The 21221-nt window shown below is 36.4% G+C and overlaps 1 protein-coding gene across 1 annotated transcript; it reads left to right on the forward strand.

Moving 5' to 3' along the window:
• The first annotated feature begins 8320 nt into the window (after positions 1–8320).
• Positions 8321–20240, forward strand: LOC138708656 (uncharacterized). Its single transcript, XM_069838742.1, has 3 exons — positions 8321–10417; positions 16495–16533; positions 19690–20240. The coding sequence occupies exons 1-2, from the start codon at positions 9786–9788 to the stop codon at positions 16523–16525; spliced, it is 663 nt and encodes a 220-aa protein (XP_069694843.1). The 5' UTR covers positions 8321–9785; the 3' UTR covers positions 16526–16533; positions 19690–20240.
• The last annotated feature ends 981 nt before the right edge of the window (positions 20241–21221 follow it).

The following is a 21221-nucleotide window of genomic DNA, read 5'->3' on the forward strand; positions in this document are numbered from 1 at the left end:
TGTATTAGTATTAGTTAAGTAAGTAATTTTAATACGTAATCAACTGAAATAAAATAAGCCTCACCTGTGATCGCACCTGCTCTTTTCGTTGCCTTATTTATAGGAAAGAGATATTGACCTGTTTGTTTCTCTTCGTCGTAAAATGCTATTACGTACTTGCTTAATAATATTTCTTTCGACACTCCTTGCTACAGTGTTCATGTTGAGTTGACAACACTGGACTGCAAGTGAAAATAAACTGTCCGGCAAGAAGGCTCAAAATTGTGAGGAGTGGGAGAGAGAAAGGGAGAGAGATAGGAATGCAGGGAGAGAAATGGATTACCGAGGTTGAGAAGGAATTAGGGTTCAGTTCGCATATCTTACGGGGGCACAGATCCGATGGTCCGACAATCTATACTAATAATAAATCTGTAGCCGAAATTTTTCTGGTAATTTTCGATTTTCCAAAAATAATTGGTCCTAACATATATAATTAACCACCCTGAAACCGAAAATCGCTTTTTTGAAATTTTGTTTGTATGTCTGTCTGTCTGTATGTTTTTACCTTTTCACGCGATAATGGCTGAACCGATTTCGATGAAAATTGGAATATAAATTACGTTCGTTGTAACTTAGATTATAGGCTAAATGGCATTCAATATACATTATTTAAAAGGGCGGTTATAAGCGGACCTGAATTAAATAAATCGAAATATCTCGCTTATTATTGATTTTTCTGAAATATGTTACATAACAAAAGTTTCTTTAAAAATAATTTGCGATAAGTTTTATTCCTTAAAAAAAATTGATAGGACTGATATTTAATGAGATAAATGAGTTTTAAAATTAAAATAACTGCCATCTAAGGCGGTGTATTGAAATAAAAAACAAATGACTTCGTCTATAAGGGACCTTGGACACAACAATCGAAAGCTATGAAACATAGCCTACAGACAATGTTTCTGTTTTGTATGAAGTAGGCTATCAGAAGCTAAATTAACCGATTTGTATAATTAATTATTATTTCATCATTGGAAAGTGTAGTTTCTCTGGATGGACATAATGCTATAATGTTATTACAGTAACTTGTGAGTGAATTGAGGACAGGTAAGATTAAAATAGCTTCTTATGCACAGAAAACTTGATAGGTTATTCTGTATATTCATTTCCTGTATTTCTTATAATAATGTTTATGAACATATTAATTTTATCTCAGAGAATTAACGAACAACGAGAGTGTATTAATTTAATATGCAGTAATAGTACGTTAGCTTAGCAATCCATTATTTTATAATACAAATTTTAACTATGCTCAATTGAATCGTGTTAAAATACATAAAATACATATGCAATAAATGCAATGCAAAAAAATTGGGTAATGAGCCAAGCAGATTATGTTGCGCTGTTGTAAAAGTTGTTCCTCCTGAGATTCAAGAGCTCCCACAACAAATGAAAAACTTTCTAATTCGAGTACATCCGTTATCAACACACTTTTTCATAACATAATATAATATAAACATAATAATAAATTTTTCTGTTAATTTTCGCTTTTCCAAAAATAATTGGTAATAACAATTAAGAAACATGTTAAAGGAATTGTCATTGCACCAAATGAGTGGTCTCTGGATCAAAATGATCGCATTTTAATATTTTAAATACAATTTAATTTAAGTACCATAATAAACGATTTATCCTTCTATCAAACACGAATGTTCCCTGGATCAAATGTCCTATTTTAATTATGTAATTACTTTATATTTATTTCTAACGGGTGCAGCGGAGCACGGGTACGGCTAGTACACAATATAAGAAAACCAGTTTGTAAGGATCAAGGATGTAAAAAAGTGATTCTTGCACAAGGTTCGAAATTTATTTTTGTACCATGACAATACTTAAGCTTATATACTTCAAGTAATTAGAAAATAAAAAGGAACAGATTGGAAGCAGTGCAGCAATAAACTGATTGATCACACTGAGACGATAACAAACATGGGAATTCTTTAGAGAATACGTCGGCAGCTCGCTAACTGCAGAACTTTCACAGGAGACAGTAAATCATCGACTTCAAATGTGCCAAAGATACAAGGAAGGAAAAGGAAAGGCCAAAGGCTTCGCTTGCGATCTCATATATTAGAGCGTCTGAGCTTTACATCCATTTCCACTTTCTTCTTTCCTATGATGAAGCATTCCCAATTCCACGCACGAACACCCCATTCTGCGATATCTGCTGATCGCTGTTACCGAAGGTGTCTGATACAACCGAAGTCCGACCGTGTACCAAAGACTGATGTACTTCTCAATCTTCCGAAATGTACAAGTGGTACGACCGGAATTTCTTCCGGTTGTAATAAATAACAGAATCATTGAAGTGGACAATCTATATAAGAATCAACGTTCTTTCTTAAAAGAACGGAATATTAAGGAAACGTTTTTCCAGACCGCGTTTATACAAACAACTTCTATTTATCTTAGTTACATGTTTGCAATAGATGCCTGCTGAAATAGAGAAGAAAAGTCTCTCTTCTTGCTTCATACTTGCTAGACTGCAAGAAGCAATGCCACAACTTTTAGGATGTTGTGCCAAATGCATGTGTTACCTTGTACTACCTCAGCCGTACATTGAACGAATGCCTTCAATTGTGTTTGTGACAAAGATGCCATGAATTATTTATTTACTAGTGGCTTGTGCAGCAAATGCTGCTGCAAACTAAGTTCGTTAGACGTTCAAATAAAAATTTTTCAGATATATTTTCAATGAAGAATACTTGTCTTTTTGATAGTTATTTCCTTCCATAATAATGAAACATACTTCCTCTCAATGGATTTTTTTAGGCCAAATACTTTTTCTTGAACCTATCCAACTTCAGTTTTTGAGTTTCAACGCGAAAACGCAAGTATCAATGTCAGGACGATAGTAGTAGCTATTTCAAGTCATTGTGGATTGTACGCAAAAGTTAAAAGAATTGTCAGGTTTGCTAAGCTTTCGAACAATAACATTTTCGTATAACTGCTGCATGTAGAACTTGAAATGTAGAGCGTAAAATCATTTTATCCTACTAAGAGATCTTGCTGAAATGATCTGAAGACTACAACATTTTCTAGGCCTCTTATTTTATCAGTAAGTAATACCTTTTTATCTTTCCTTAGGAACTGTAATTTTTGCGCTCTCTCGAGCCAGTACTGAAGACAATGACACATATCAATATCTACACCACACCGCCATTAAGTATATGAAAAAGACCCAACTCCACTGGTTTAATAAGTATAAAAATATTTGATTTTTAATAACAATATTATTATCTTACTTAAGTTTTGTAGTTATATATAGCAGTCACTCAGTAAATTATAGAAATGAAGATCTAAATTAAGATATTCTCTACATTTACTTACATAACCTCAAAACGTTTCACTTTCATGTCATCAATATAGCATCAATATTATGTACAATTAATGAAGAATAGACGCATCATGATATTAACTATAATAATATTTAATTTCTAATGGTAATAATGTCATCAAACCACCTCAAGTTTCGTAGATTTGAATATCCAATACACAGCTGTACTCAGAAAATTATACACTGCAGAATCAGTTTTTAATAACAAATTGAATTGAGCTCTAAATATGTCGGCAATCCTGCAGGTCATGGCCTTCGTGTAATAGCCTATTGTTTATTGTAGTGTGTGTTTTGTTCTGAAATTCAATCAAGTCGGCCGTGAATGCAATTAAATAGTTCTCAAAACTGACGAAAGATGGATTTTGGAAAAAAGGAAAATGATGTAGGAAAATTGTCATTTCACTGAAAACTACTACTTTTCCGAAAAACTTTGGGTTCCAAGCTTCAAAATGAGGGGTCATTTATTAAAATCCGTTCAGCCGTTTTCCCGTAATTTCCATTACCAGTTCAAATTATATATATAGATTCTGGCAAAGTTAAGGCCATCAGGGCTTCTCTTCCACTTAGCCAGAAACAAAAGAAGCTAACACAATTTTACAGACTAATATTTAAAGAACACTAATAAAAATTTATATAGTTATACAAGCACAACTCGAGTAAAATAATGCGAACATACTAAATAATAATTACAAAGATATGGGAAAAGAGTAACACGGCCATAGGAACGGGAGTCCGCCGCTAAAACCAGACCTCAACAAATTACGCCTTGGCCGCCCAACACTTTTGCCCACACTTCTTCGAGCGACAAGTATTTCGGTGGACCCGTGACACAGGAGCAACTCTGATACTCGAATGAGACAGACATTACAGCAAAATATTATTTGGAACATTCCGGAAGACATCTACAAGCTCGTCAAAACTTGTGGAAGGCAAGAAAACGGATTAACTTTTTAATTGGATATTTTTCGACGTTTTTTCAACTGCTATGGTTATGTAGTGTATGAATGAGAGGGTGATAATGCCAGCGAAAAGAGTCCGGGATCAAGGCCGAAAGTTACCCAGCATTTGCTCTTTTTATATACAATTTTAGTAGGTTATTTTGCGACGCTTTATCAGCATCTTAAGGTTATCTAGCGTCTGAATGCGATGAAGGTGATAATGCCGGTGAAATGAGTCCGGGGTCCAGCACCGAAAGTTACCCAGCATTTGCTCTTTTTAAAAGTTTTTTTAGTAGGTTATTTTGTGAGGCTTTATCAACATCTTAGGTTATATAGCGTATGAATGAGATGAAGGTGATAATGCCGGTGAAATGGATCCGAGGTCCAGTATCGAAAGTTACCCAGCACTTGCTCTTTTTAAATTTTTAGTAGGTTATTTTGCGGCGCTTTATCAACATCTTAGGTTTTTTAGCGTCTGAATGAGATGAAGGTGATAATGCCGGTGAAATGAGTCCGGGGTCCAGCACCGAAAGTTACCCAGCATTTGCTCTTTTTAAAAGTTTTTTTAGTAGGTTATTTTGTGAGGCTTTATCAACATCTTAGGTTATATAGCGTATGAATGAGATGAAGGTGATAATGCCGGTGAAATGGATCCGAGGTCCAGTATCGAAAGTTACCCAGCACTTGCTCTTTTTAAATTTTTAGTAGGTTATTTTGCGGCGCTTTATCAACATCTTAGGTTTTTTAGCGTCTGAATGAGATGAAGGTGATAATGCCGGTGAAATGAGTCCGGGGTCCAGTACCGAAAGCTACCCAGCATTTGGTCTTTTTTATTTTTTTACTAGGTTATTTTGTGACGCTTTATCAACATCTTAGGTTATTTAGCGTATGAATGAGATGAAGGTGATAATGCCGGTGAAATGAGTCTGGGGTTCAGCACCGAAAGTTACCCAGCATTTGCTCTTTTTTATTTTCTAGTAGGTTATTTTGAGACACTTTATGAACATCTTAGGTTATTTAGCGTATGAATGAGATGAAGGTGATAATGCCGGTGAAATGAGTCCGGGGTTCAGCGCCGAAAGTTATCCATCATTTGCTCTTTTTTATTTTCTAGTAGGTTATTTTGAGACACTTTATGAACATCTTAGGTTATTTAGCGTATGAATGAGATGAAGGTGATAATGCCGGTGAAATGAGTCCGGGGTCCAGCACCGAAAGTTACCCAGCATTTGCTCTTTTTTAATTTTTAGCAGGTTATTTTGCGACGCTTTATCAACATCTTAGGTTATTTAGCGTATGAATGAGATGAAGGTGATAATGCCGGTGAAATGAGTCCGAGGTCCAGCACCGATAGTTAACCAGCATTTGCTCATATTGGGTTGAGGGAAAATCCCAGAAAAAAACCTCAACAGTTAACTTGCCTCGATCGGGATTCGAACCCGGGCTACCTGGTTTCGCGGCCAGACGCGCTAACCGTTACTCCATGGGAGTGAACAGCATTTTCTCTTAATGGGTTGAGGGAAAACCCTGGAAAAATCGCAACCAGGTAACTTGTCCCAACCAGAATTTGAACCCGGGTCAGCTCCGTTACTCCACAGCGGCGGACTCATCGTGACTCTTCACGGGCATCGGGTTTCGGCAAGCAAATATATGTATATAAAATACTCTAGGGAAAGATTATTACAGTTATTTACTTATGAGTATCGTAACGTTTCATATTACAAAACGAGGTTGGAAAATTTTCACACGAGGCCGCAGGCTGACTTTGATAACAGGTCGAGTATTGTAATATGAAATTACGGTAAGTATATCGTAAAACATTTTATGCTCGACCATGCCGAAATGTAGTAATTATACACCTGGTAGCAGACCTTTAATGCATGTCATTAAAGTACACCTACTCAGTAAAGGTCAGATCTTTCAGCCAATGACGACTCAGGTTACTACTGTTCAGCCAATGACAGGTCAGCTTTCTACCGTTATAAAACCGCAAGTATCGATTATTCTCGGATATGCAATCGAAAGAGAATTACGAAAAGTCACGGAGCCTGGAAATCCAATACTGTCGCAGAAGGTTATGTTCTGTTACTATAATAATTAGCGTTAATTGTAAATAATATTCAAATAAATTCAATTTGTCATCTCGTTTTTCAATGTCTAATTTAATTTTAATGTTATCTCTGTAGGTTCTTATGGCCTAGCAAGGTCAATGTGGACATCTGTTCCTCGGAAAAAATCAATACTTTCGCGTCTGCGCACATCTCACAACATACGGGACATTGCTCCAGGTCAGATACAATAAAATTAATAATATCAAGTTAGAAATATGGTCGAGCATAAAAAGTCGTATGAAACTCGCCTATAATGGTAATTAAGAAGCTCGTATGAAAATTATGTAACTCGCTTGCGCTCGTTTCATAAATATCCGTACTCACTTCTTAATTACCTTCATTATAGGCTCGTTGCATAATGGACTATTATTCACTTTCATAAAAAATTAATTTTATAATGAAAGTGTTATTTGTATTAGTTTTGAACATGTCTTTTGTGTACAGTTGATTGTATTATTATTAGTTTCTTCCTGCGAGAAGCGATTCGTTTATGTTTCTTTTATTAATTTTAAGCACGATAGGTTTTTGTTTATAACAGAAGAAGAGCAATACTAGGATAAATAAACAAACATTGTTAAAATGAGTTCAAACGGGGATTCAGATATTGAAAATGCTGCAAATTCTGCAATTGAAGGTTTAATACCACTGTTGTTAAAGTTTATAATAAATAAAATCAATTCCATTCCATTTAATGTGTGGTATACATTACGCAACCAGTTAGCTAGCAGCAGTATCATTACCTAATTGCGTAATGAACGTGTTTACAATATTTTATAATCAAAGGTAATAAATATTATCACTTTACTCTGTACTTTCCCAGATTATCATAATTTAGTTCTAATTTTATGGAGTGTGCTATCTAAGCATTTGCTTTAGATGTTCTTGGGAATAATAAAACACTAGTCCCTAGAGCACATGCAGACTCTACTTAAAGTGAAAGCAGAAAGTAAAGTTGTGTAGCGCTCGGCTTAAGAGCGTAGTGGATTACGACGACGTAAACCAAAGTCGGCACTTTGGAGATAAAACAATGCAGATTTTATTTCTTACCGAGATTTCTTCGTCTATTTCATACCCAACTGATGAAGACATCACAGTACAGGTACAACTCGGCTTCTGGGTAAAAATATTAAGCGGAAGTAGTTTCAATTTCCGGCTGTGAAATAATAGAGGCTTCTCTCTCCTTCGCAATTGAACTGGATGCATATATGTATGTATTTATTCACACTGGAAATGGGTATATACCCGGTGACAGTGGCAACTAATTACACTCAATAATGACAATAATAAACACAACTAATAAAACATTAATAATTAATAATTATAAATAATAATAATAATAATAATAATAATAATAATAATAATAATAACAACAACGAACATCCTAAATTAAATGACGCACGATCACTTAATATAACATTTAAAGTAAATCTAATTTGTATCTTAACCCTAAGTTCGAACTAAGACCCACGAGTGTGACAGGTTCATACCTGCACAAGTACCTTTCGACACTACACTTATTTCGCTGTCAACTCACTCACTGCACTCATTCTATCCTGATTTCACTATCACTTCAAAACCATTTCACTGTTCAAATACTTTGCACAGCCACTATGAATTATAGAACTTCACTGACACAAACACACTTCACTTAACACAATAGACTTCACTGACACTACACACTTCACTGACACAACACTTCAAATAACAAAATATAAATTACACCCTTTAAATCAGCCGCGGCGAAAATGCGACTCACGAGCACATTGTGGCTCGCAGTGCTTTTCTCTCGCTTCCTACCTACAACCCCCACCCTCTTACTCACTGGAGTCAAACTCCGTTCTATTTGTATTTGTCTCTGACCTGCGAGTGACGTATCGTCGCAATATCTGTCTCGAAACCATGTACCTCTATAAAAAACGAAAGTTTCAAGTAGAATGGGAGGATGCATTCTTTTGCTTACAATATGATGAAAATATTAAATGTATGATTTGTTCACAAATATTACTAGGAAAACGGTTGTATAACATAAAACGGCATTATAAGTTACATGTTACTGATGAAACATTAAAAGGTTAAGTGTTATTATTATTATTATTATTATTATTATTATTATTATTATTATTATCTCTGTACGTCGATTCTTTTACAGCAGATGTACGAATAATGCGGTTAGATTTTCAATTTAAACTCACATATTTACAATGTGACGTTAAATGAAAGCTAGATGTAAGGACTTGACAGATATTGAACTTTTCAAATCTTTGCCAAAAAATAAATATCCTAAGCTTCATTCTTTCGCTTGCTCTGTTGAAGCCATGTTCGCTGTAACTTACGTTTGTGAAAAAATATTTTCAACACTGAAAATAGTAAAAATCAAATTTAGATCACGACTGACAGACAAATATCTTCGTGATCTCATTAAATATCAGTCCTATCAAAATTTTTCAAGGAATAAAACTTATCGGAAATGATTTTTAAAGAAACTTTTGTTATATAATACTTTTCACAAAAATCAATAATAAGCGAGATATTTCGATTGATTTAATTCAGGCCCCCTTATAACCCCCCTTTTAAATAATGTATTTTGAATGCCATATAGCCTAAAATCTAAGTTACAACGAACTTAATTTATATTCCAATTTTCATCGACATCCTTTGAGCCATTATCGCGTGAAAAGGTAACAAACATACAGACAGACAGACAGACAGACATACAAACAAAAATTTCAAAAAAGCGATTTTCGGTTTCAGGATGGTTAATTATATAATGTTAGGACCAATTATTTTTGGAAAATAAAAAATTACCAGAAAAATTTCGGCTACAGATTTATTATTAGTATAGATTTCAAATTATCTTTACATTTCTTTTTTTTTCAATTATGCAACTTATAAGAAACATTATTATAAAAAGTCATTACTTTCCAATATTTTGGTTCCTTATTGTCTACTATAGAAGCGAGTGTGATGTCTGACTTTTTATATAGAAGGGTTTTCCTTTTGTGAAGAAGTATATATTTTCTTTATTAAAACTTTACAAGAGAATATAAATACATAGTAAACCTTGGATGACCAAACTCGCTCGGTGCTCATTAATACGTAGGCAAACTCTTGGTATATAAATCGTTACGTGTATTAATGGATCTAAAACATTCAATTTTTGCTATGCCTACAACACAAACAAAACGTAGGCCCTAATACGAATATTATAAAAAAAAAAAGGGGGGACCGGTCTACCTACATGAACGATACTCAGCGTAACAGCAGCTAAGATTTCTGAAACTGATCCGCATGGCGAGAATGTACACGATGTTAAGACAACAATAGCGATGCCGTTGCTATGTTACAGACAGACTAAACTTAATGTTAGTTGTGCACAGAATGTGGCGATTAAGAAATTTGTCAAATAGCATCCGCTCCGTTGACTGGGGCGAAAGGGGCCGTTCGCTGCTGAACCGTCCAGTGGCGGATGTAGCACGGATGATCGGGATCGGAGGATTAGCCGGAGCGACGGCTTATTGGCTGTACAGTCAATACTCAAACCAGCTGCAGCCTCAACCCGAACCCGTGCCCGATCCCGATCCCGATCCCGGTCCCAAAATGTCTCTCGCCACCAAGAACATCATCATGAAGCATAGGCGAAGACATCACCATCATCATTACGATCTGCCGGCATCGGAAGCTTCCTCTGAACGGGAACTGAGAGTCGTGGAATACGACGAGTACCCGCCTCGAGAACCCCAGCATGATACTGATACTGCCGCAGAGACCTGCAGTTTGCCGGCTCAGTATTATCTCCACGACTTCTATGTGAGTGTCTTGGGAGATGAATATTCCGCAGCTAGGTTGCACCGATCATCCGGTGTGCTTGAGCAGGAGAAGCCATCTGATCTCCCCTCTACAAGTCAGCCTGTTCCCGAACAGGAAGCTTTACCAAAGCCGGAAGAAACGCAAGATCGAGCTTCCGAGGAAAAACGCTTGTCCCGAAGACAAAGGTATGTGTTTATGTATCTAACCTAGATAATAACGCACTGCTGCTTCTACAGATTTTATTTTTACTTCAATTTTTATTGTACCTGAGTTTTGGAATGTACTTCACTCCCAACCCTTCTACTGGTAAACTTCCAACCGTTCACGACACAGAGCCGAGGGCGCGTAAGCAGTACCGAGTTACTCAGTATAGTACGTTTCAGGGCTCGGGCGTAGAAATTGGTTATCACGATTTCACTCTAAAACTTGTTTTGAAATTAAGACTAGTATTGTCTGATTCAAAATCAACAAAATATTTGCGGATTATCCATAAATAAGACAATTTATAAAGAAAAAGAGTTGCACTATTTCTTATTGCGTTGGGATGGCGTCGTAGAAGTACACTGTTGGCATTATAGGTTCACGCGCATTAATACATAACAGATGACAAGCGCGGAACTTTCAACATCAATTTTCAGACAATCATGGATGTTAGAGGTATATTGTAGATTATAGATGTGAAATTATCACTGCATTAAGACGTTGATTCATTCACATAACACACGCTTAATGAACTAAATGTAATTATGAAGAATGGAGAAGAAAGTCGTCCACTATCATCTTTCACTGGATGGTTCTGGACACGTACACCAAGGCGGGCAACATTTGCAAACGAAATGGTACTAAACTTGAGGAATATTACTACAGGGGTGTAGTATTGTGTGACAGGTTTGATTAGGTGTGTATTATGTGACAGATTAGGTTAGGTTTGATTAGGTGTGTTGTTACTGGATAATCCGCAATTTTTTTAGTTGATTTCTTATCAGACAGTACTAGTCTTAATTTCAAAACAAGTTTCAGTGTAAAATCGTGATAACCAATTTCTACGCCGGACCCCGTTTCAGAAATATGTTCGCGTTTTCCAGTGACGAAAGAGCTTTCAATATTGAATCATATTTTCGTACGGGTACTGTCGTCCGTTTCCCTATGTCGCATCCCGGTTTCCCCCACCTGCTTCTGTTCGCCCCTCTGTTAAGTCTAGTAGCTGGGCTATCTTAGCTCTTTTCTGAAAACATTAATTTCTGTTAGTAATTGGACGTCTACGTAATATTATTCAAGTGTTTAAAGTAACTTAAATAAAAGGGCCTCCTTAAGTAATTAACTATCACGTGATTTCCCCCCCCCCTTTCTACAACCCTGCGACAAAACCACTTGAACGGACAGTAGATAGCATTTCTGAGTGATTTTATCTTTTCGAATCGGGCAGAAGTGAAGATTGAATTTACAGTACGTAAGGTACTCTTTTATAGAGTAGGTATAGAATTATTTCAACATGAGTTACTCGTACGAAGGACGAAACTGGTAATTGGAATTAGGTACAATAGTCTATAGTGCGATAATATGCACAAAAGAACTGAGGCCTTTATCAAAATGAACGGCCACCATTTTCTAAAATGTGTTTAAATATCCATGTTATGATTATTTTTCAATTTAACTTCATTCTCTATATTGTACGCTAATGTGCTGTAACAGTACAATATACACTGCATAATTAATACTTCCGAATGGATAGCTCAATTCGTGTGTAAAAACACTAAGTGTTAATACAGTACTGTATTTTGATTAAACAAAAACCTAATGAAAATGATCAAACTCAAAATTGCGATATTTCCTAGTTTACATACTGTAAATGGATGAACTACTTTTCTTCCCTCCTATACCTAGTAAAGTGATTTGTATTTTACGCAGTATCATCGAACTCCAGTCGTGGAAGGGGTAGCAAACGGTGTTTCCTGTTTCAATCGTTAATAGAAAGGTATAGCCAGGTTAATATTAAAAACGTTAGTAAAAATAAAATGATGTCTCTGTATATTGTAGTAGCTTCTGTACTCCTGCTACTTAGACCAGCGGCTTCCAGATTATTGGATGTCAGGACTCTTAACCCTAGCTGGACCAAGCTTTTTTTAGTTACGCGGTGGACCAAGGGGAGTTAAAAAGTATCCACTAGGAATAATTGGCACAAATGTGAATATAATGCACATAGATCAATTTTATAATTCTATTTGACATCTCTTTAATACAAATTAATTAATGTTGTGTTTATTTATTGATAAATTGAAATTATTTTTGCTGAAATGAAAAAAAAAATGAAACAAAATATTCTAGCCATCACCTCTTAATTTCACTCAGCATATTAATAGTAAATCCATGGCACTACAGCCCATGAAGGGTCAAGACCGACCAGCCGGCTGCTGGCCTCACGTCCACATGCCGAAGCAGAGGTGGACGATCATCCAACCAGAAAGGAGGTAGCACGATGATTCCCCCAGGCGTTATAGCTGGTTTGCGAAACCTGATTTTCGCTGCCTATCGTAGCTCCCCAAGTGCATCACGATGCTGGGTGGGCACCAGTTCCATACACTGGCCAAAATTTCGTGAGAAAATAAAACAAAAACAAAAAGATAAAAATACTAACATTTTTGGTATGTTATGGTGTGTACCTGTTCAATTTTTTATTTTATTTTATTTGGTTATTTTACGACGCTGTATCAACATCTAGGTTATTTAGCGTCTGAATGATATGAAGGTGATAATGCCGGTGAAATGAGTCCAGGGTCCAGCACCGAAAGTTACCCAGCATTTGCTCGTATTGGGTTGAGGGAAAACCCCGTAAAAAACCTCAACCAGGTAACTTGCCCCGACCGGGATTCGAACCCGTGCCACCTGGTTTCGCAGTCAGACGCGCTGACCGTTACTCCACAGGTGTGGACTACCTGTTCAATGATCACGTAAAGAACTGTAACGCATTTTTTTAACAAAATATTGTATAACTGCTAATTTCACTTAGCATCTTATTACTACTACTGAAATAAAATAAATCTAAGTTTACCTTCTCATTTCACTCACCATCTATTGAAATATAAGAAGCAAATAAAAGAAAATAAAACAAAAGATAAAGGGCCATATTCATAGACATGCTTAGTGCGAGCTTCCGGTGGATGATCAGCGAACTAACGTTACTCGTATTCATAAACCAGTGTTAGCTCGTAGTGCGCGCTAACGAAATATCTATGCATAGAACCCAAAAACTAAACTTTGGTATGTTGTAGTCTGTGCCTTGTTCAATCATCACGTACACAACTGTAACACACATTAGTCTTCTTGGTATATCTACCACACACAAATAGCTCACATACTGCACAAACAATGGTGGTTTTTGCCAATTTGTTCTTCTGTTCTTAGTGTGAGCCTCAACACAGCATACATGACATCTTCCTTTTCCAGTCGAATGTTTTGGAGTCTAACTTCTTTTCCTAAGTTTCCTCTCAAGGACAGCTTCCATGGCTGCTAATAAGTTGTTTTGGAGCCCAGTTACGACTTCAGGCCGTTGTTCAACTTGAGGTTTGATGAGGTCCAATCCTAACTGTTGGAGATACAGACATCGCCCAAGGGGGGGGGGGGTTAGTACGGTTCCATTCACGAAAGTTCATGGTGTGCAAAGCATATGCATTTATGCAGGCAATATCTATCAAAAGTGTAGAATACAGAGAGAAGCCATCGTCCGGTACTTCTTTTTGTACTGTATTTTTCTCACCATTTGGTCGACGGTGTCAAATGCTCCTTTTGTTGAATTATAAAATGAATTAATGTCAGATGTCTTCTTAGGTCCTTCATCAGAAACAAGCATCACAATGTTGAGATGATAGCATAATTAGGACCTTCTTTGGTTTTGGTATATATGATACCAAAGTCACAGGTGGTTTTCCAGAGGATGAATCAGTAAAGGTGAAGATGTGGAATATAGTTCTCTTTCTTTTACAGACTTCAGCTTTTTGGAATGTGCTTTCGGTTATTTTGCATAGTCTCAACTAAAGTCAGATTGTAGTCACTGTAGAGATCCTCCGCTAAATCAACAGATGTATAGTAATAGTCTGTTACATTTTGGCCTGTATTTTTGTAAGGAGCAACAAGCCCTATCACAGTCTCTTTAGGTCCTTTGTATTCAGAAGTTGTGCCTTACTGCTTACCGGCGTACACTTCCATTCTGTGAACGTATCTTTCTTTACAGTCTGCAAGCATTCTTATCAGGATCCCATACTTTCCCGGCTTATCTTTAATGAAAACCTGGAAGGGTCAATTTCCTCTAAAAAGGGACAGCATTTCATCAATAGTGGTATTTTTGTAAGCACAATAGAATTTAAGAAAAATTTGTATTTAGGAGATGGAATATTTCACGCAAAGGAGCAAATTTGTTACTTTGTCTTCGAATTTCCCGTGTACCTTCATCATAAAATCTGATTATCCTCAAAAGATCACGGAATCTATTTCGGATCATGCCCGCAACATATGCTGATCTTCCAAGTTCTCCAGACCAGAAATTATGATAGTCCAAGCATTGGCACCTATCAATATCAGAATACCCAGAAACGCAAGAAATTCAGTCATATTTGTTTCCTCAATATAATTCCTTCTTCCCTCTTCATTTGTGTGTTGTGGAATTTTTGAGACTATATCATCATCCATGGATTTCATAAAGGATTCATATAAATTGTATACTCTACCTGCTGGTCGTAGTCTCGGTTTGCACGAATTATATTAGCAATGGTTCTTCGAGCAGGGCGAAGTGGAGTGGGTATATACACCTTCCACTTTTTGCCACATATGTAACTACATTGGTATTTCTGTTGTGAATATAATCAATCGAATCGTCAGTCGTATCACTTTCACTTTCGCTTACATTTCTCTCCTCTAAATCATACACTGCGTCTTCATTTTCACTTACATTGTCATCTCCACTTTGATCATAATTTTCCTCCTCTCCCTCTTCAGTAACAACACTTAGGTCTTTATCACTCATAGTTTCTGGATATTTATATCATCATACACTACAACTAACACTGCTCACAGATCAAGAGCAAATGAATTACTAAAAACGTTTCCTGCTATCAATAACGGTGAAATGTTCTTATGTAGTATACAAGCAGCAATGTTGTCGATATTTAAATGTAAAACGTTATGACAGCACCATAATTAATCGTTGATTCAAAATTTAGCATATTAAAAATAGTTACATGCTGGACCAAGGGGGGGTTATTTTGTGTCCACATAGACTTTTCATGAAATAAAGAAGGCAGATCATTTGAAAATATTTTTTTTCTTAGAGATTCATAAAATTTGAAGTTTTTCTGACACAATCATGGAATATGAACATCAAAATAATATTATTCCAATTTTAATAGCCAAATTAAAAATGTGTGGACACAAAATGACCCCCCCTTAGTCCATGGAGGGTTAAAGGTTCATATTTCATTTTGACGGACTCTCTAAAATGCTTAGTATAATTTTAGGTTCACAAACATGGTGTAGTGAAGTAAGCATCTTAAAGTGAATGTTCTCGATACAAATCTACACGCTTTGACTGATTCGTACCAAATTTTGCAAATTTAAAGTTCATAACAAGGAGAAAAACATAGGCTATATTAAAATTGTGAAAATGAACGTGAAATTAATTAAACAAATAAAAATTGAAAATAAATACGATGAAACATTCATGTATAATATTAAAATGCAATTTTCTGCAGTCAATTGTTCTTTATTATTGTCTATTGTATGCAACATCGACTTTCACGAGGCCATGGAAATTATAAACGAAATTAAATTACATTGTTGATACACATCATGAAGGTTAAAATCTAGAAGACAATTAATACAATAACTGTATTTACACACAGTCGCTCAAAGTTGCAAACATTAACTTAAAACTGCGTGGTTTTCCACACTCTCAACTATATTTTATACAAAGGAGTGGGGGGGGGGGGGAAAGAAAAAAATATTTTACACATATCAAAAAGCACTTCAATGATACTTCTGTCATTTTGCTAATGTAGTATGTGAATATACGTAAACCCACTGAAAATAACACTGTATTAATTATTCATGTCCGAAATAATTCGTGACACTGAAAAATTGTGAGCGAAATAGGAAGAAGCCAGGCTATATTACAAATGATGATTTAATTTATCAACGAAGTGACTACATTGCTTTAAACAAAGGATTTAATGACTTGAATTGTAATACAGATTAACATTTCTTTACTTTACAGAAAGGAGGACAAGAAACACCCTCGCCTGTAACGATTTTGGTGAGTTCATATTTAATATTTTTTACTTGTTTCCAGTGGCACACCCTAAAATATAACCATGGGAAAGCTATTCATTTTCAGACGAACATTAAAGCTGTACGCAAAGCGTAGATGGACTCACAAGTACAGACAGCGTCGCTGTATGTGATTGGCTGGCTGGGAAAGTTTACGGCTACTAAATATTGTCCAAATAAAATTTACATAACTTCGAACATCATCGAAAGTTTGAGTTTTCCAAAATCTAAAAATGTATCCACATAGAATCAATCCTATTAAAAATAAACTGTTTCAAACATCACACATTTCCCACAATAATGCTTGTAGATACTGATACAGACTCGTCAAGCATTAAAACCTTTCGCCTTCTTTTTTTTTTTCTTTTTTTTTCTGTTTTATTATTATTATTATTATTATTATTATTATAATCATCATCATCATCATCATTATTTAGGAAGCTAGACCCCGAGTAGTCCCCCAGTCGGTGTGCCGCTGTTTGTTTCTAAACACTCTTCTTTTATAAAATATCTTTGTTAGTGTTATGCATTTCGGTCTAAAGCAAGGAGATGCACTGTCTACCTTTACTTTTTTAATTTGCTCTAGAATATGTCATTAAGACAATCCAGGAAAATAGAGAGGGTTTGGAATTGAACAGGTTACATCAGTTGCTTGTTTATGCGGATGACGTAAATATGTTAGCAGAAAATCCACAAAAGGTTGGGGAAAACGCGTGAATTTTAATTCAACTAAGTAAGGAGATAGGTTTGGTAAACCCCGAAAATACAAAGTATATGATTATGTCTCGGGACCACAACATAGTACGAAATGGAAATATAAAAATTGTAAATTTATCCTTTGAAAAGGTAGAAAAATTCAAATACCTTGGAGGAACAGTAACAAATTTAAATGACACTCGAGAGCAAATTAAACGAAGAATAAATATGGGAAATGCCTGTTATTATTTGGTTGAGAAGCTTCTATCATCTAGTCTGCTTTCGAAAAATCTGAAAATTATAATTTATAAAACAGTTATATTACCGGTTGTTCTGTATGGTTGTGAAAATTGGACTCTCACTTTGAGAGAGGAACAAAGGTTAAAGGTGTTTGAGACATATTTGGGGCTAATATTCTTAAAGTTGCTTTACAGCTACAATAAAGAACAGGTCCAGGTATGAAAATGCAAATAGGAATTATATACATAATTAACACAATTACATTTTATACAATGTAGTACTGATACCATTTAATAATGTATTAAATATACACAGAAGATTATTACATTAATATTACACAGTACTGAGAAATGTGAAGAATTCGTATAAAAATAGAAATTGTGAGATATAAAGAAATTGTTTAACTTTACCTTAAATAATGCAGGGTTTGGGTTATGATTTTAATGTTCTCAGGAAGACTACTTAAAATTTTTATTGTCATGCAAATTAATTCTTTTTTATAGCATGATAAATTTGATAATGGTGTATGAACATTTTCTTTCTGCGGGTATTTATACTGTGTATGGCCAAAGTAGTTGGAAAATTTCTTTATTACATAAGAGAAAGTTTACTAAAGAGCAGGATGTGTATTGATTTATTAAGGTCAGAATTTACTATTAAAATTGTCTATACGATTCTATAGAAATACACAAACGATTAGGGAAAACACGGAAATTTTACTTGAAGCAAGTAAAGCGATCGGTTTGGAAGTAAATCCCGAAAAGACAAAGTATATGATTATGTCACGTGACAAGAATATTGTACGAAATGGAAATATAAAAATTGGAGATTTATCCTTCGAAGAGGTGGAAAAATTCAAATATCTTGGAGCAACAGTAACAAATATAAATGACACTCGGGAGGAAATTAAACACAAAATAAATATGGGAAATGCGGGTTATTATTCGGTTGAGAAGCTCTTATCATCCAGTCTGCTGTCCAAAATTCTGAAAGTTAGAATTTATAAAACAGTTATATTACCGGTTCTTCTATATCGTTGTGAAACTTGGACTCTCACTCTGAGAGAGGAACATAGGTTAAGGATGTTTGAGAATAAGGTGCTTAGGAAAATATTTGGGGCTAAGCGGGATGAAATTACAGGAGAATGGAGAAAGTTACACAACGCAGAACTGCACGCATTGTATTCTTCACCTGACATAATTAGGAACATTAAATCCAGACGTTTGAGATGGGCAGGGCATGTAGCACGTATGGGCGAATCCAGAAATGCATATAGAGTGTTAGTTGGGAGACCGGAGGAAAAAATACCTTTAGGGAGGCCGAGACGTAGATGGGAGGATAATATTAAGATGGATTTGAGGAAGGTGCGATATGATGATAGAGACTGGATTAATCTTGCACAGGATAGGGACCGATGGCGGGCTTATGTGAGGGCGGCAATGAACCTTCGGGTTCCTTAAAAGCTATTTCTAAGTAAGTAGTACGATTCTATAGACTTTGTTTCAACTATTATTCAATTTGCCCTCTTTTCAGTAAGAATGTATTTTAACTAGTAGCTCGTGCAGCAAATGCTGCGGACTAAGTTCATTAGAAGTTTAAATAAAGATTTTTCAGATTTATTTTCTAGACAGAATAACAGATATTTTGAAACTTATTTGCTTCCATAATAATGAAACATACTCAGCGAAATATGTAACATTGAAAGCAACGTAATCACTAATGAAGTTTAACCTTGTCAAAAATATCTCCGTTTATAAAACTTCCTTAGAATGGATTTTATACCAAATGCTTTTCTTGGACATTTCCATCTTCATTTTTTTTTAGTTTTAATGCGCAAACGCAAATTTAATGTCAAGGCGATCAACGGTGGGAGTAAAGTAGTAGCCACTTCACTCTGTATAAGGTACTTCCAGAATTGTGCGGAGTCATGACATCAAAATTATTTCTTAAATCTTCATTTCACCGAAGTATAAACTTGAACTTACAGAACACAGAAATAAATAATAGCATAATCTTGTGCCTGCAATGATTAACACCAGAGAAAGGGGCTATTTCGTACCTAAATGATGCATTGCCTTTCTTCCAGAATGTTGCATATCAAACATTTTATTATACCGGTAATGAGAGTTGTATTATTTGCTATTGTAATTTAACATTGAGAAGCATATTATGTGCTGTTAGTTCTTTAATTGGTTAATGTTTGCAGTTACATGCGCCAAGACCGGCCCGACCAACAGGCACGGATTCAAGAGCCATGTCCTCTAGAGGGGCATGCGCCAAAAACCACCCGGAACATCAGGCACAAGATTCCAGCGCTGTGAAGTGCCCGACCACCAAGCACGAGACTCCAGCGCCAAGTCCTGCCCGAACAACCGGCACAAGAGGACTCTTAATTTATCTATATAAACATATACATAATCAATCAAAATTCTCAGTTAATTCAAAATTCTCAGTTAATTCAAAATTCTAGTACCGCCAGAGCAGAGTATGAAAAACCTACTCTGCAACACTAAATTTCAGTCAAACATTCATTAAACACACATTACACTACACTTAGGGCCCACACCTGTGGAGTAACGGTTAGCGCATCTAGCCACGAAACCAGGTGGAAGAAAGCAACCAGAACAACTCGTGTTGCAGAACGTAGAAGAGGGAGTATAAATAGAGCTGGGAAGCAACCAGAACACCTCGTGTTGCACCGCACTACATGAACATAGAGGAGGGCAGTATAAATAGTGCTGGGAAGCAACCAGAACACCTCGTGTTGCACCGCACTACATGAGCATAGAGGAGGGCAGTATAAATAGTGCTGGGAAGCAACCAGAACACCTCGTGTTGCACCGCACTACATGAGCATAGAGGAGGGCAGTATAAATAGTGCTGGGAAGCAACCAGAACACCTCGTGTTGCACCGCGCTACATGAACATAGAGGAGGGCAGTATAAATAATGCTGGGAAGCAACCAGAACACCTCGTGTTGCACCGCACTACATGAGCATAGAGGAGGGCAGTATAAATAGTGCTGGGAAGCAACCAGAACACCTCATGTTGCACCGCACTACATGAACATGGAGGAGGGCAGTATAAATAGTGCTGGGAAGCAACCAGAACACCTCGTGTTGCACCGCACTACATGAACATAGAGGAGGGCAGTATAAATAGTGCTGGGAAGCAACCAGAACACCTCGTGTTGCACCGCACTACATGAGCATAGAGGAGGGCAGTATAAATAGTGCTGGGAAGCAACCAGAACACCTCGTGTTGCACCGCACTACATGAGCATAGAGGAGGGCAGTATAAATAGTGCTGGGAAGCAACCAGAACACCTCGTGTTGCACCGCACTACATGAGCATAGAGGAGGGCAGTATAAATAGTGCTGGGAAGCAACCAGAACACCTCGTGTTGCACCGCGCTACATGAACATAGAGGAGGGCAGTATAAATAATGCTGGGAAGCAACCAGAACACCTCGTGTTGCACCGCACTACATGAGCATAGAGGAGGGCAGTATAAATAGTGCTGGGAAGCAACCAGAACACCTCATGTTGCACCGCACTACATGAACATGGAGGAGGGCAGTATAAATAGTGCTGGGAAGCAACCAGAACACCTCGTGTTGCACCGCGCTACATGAACATAGAGGAGGGCAGTATAAATAGTGCTGGGAAGCAACCAGAACACCTCGTGTTGCACCGCCTACATGAACATAAAGGAGGGCAGTATAAATAGTGCTGGGAA

Source organism: Periplaneta americana, chromosome 11, assembly GCF_040183065.1.
Source record: "Periplaneta americana isolate PAMFEO1 chromosome 11, P.americana_PAMFEO1_priV1, whole genome shotgun sequence".
NCBI lineage: Eukaryota > Metazoa > Arthropoda > Insecta > Blattodea > Blattidae > Periplaneta > Periplaneta americana.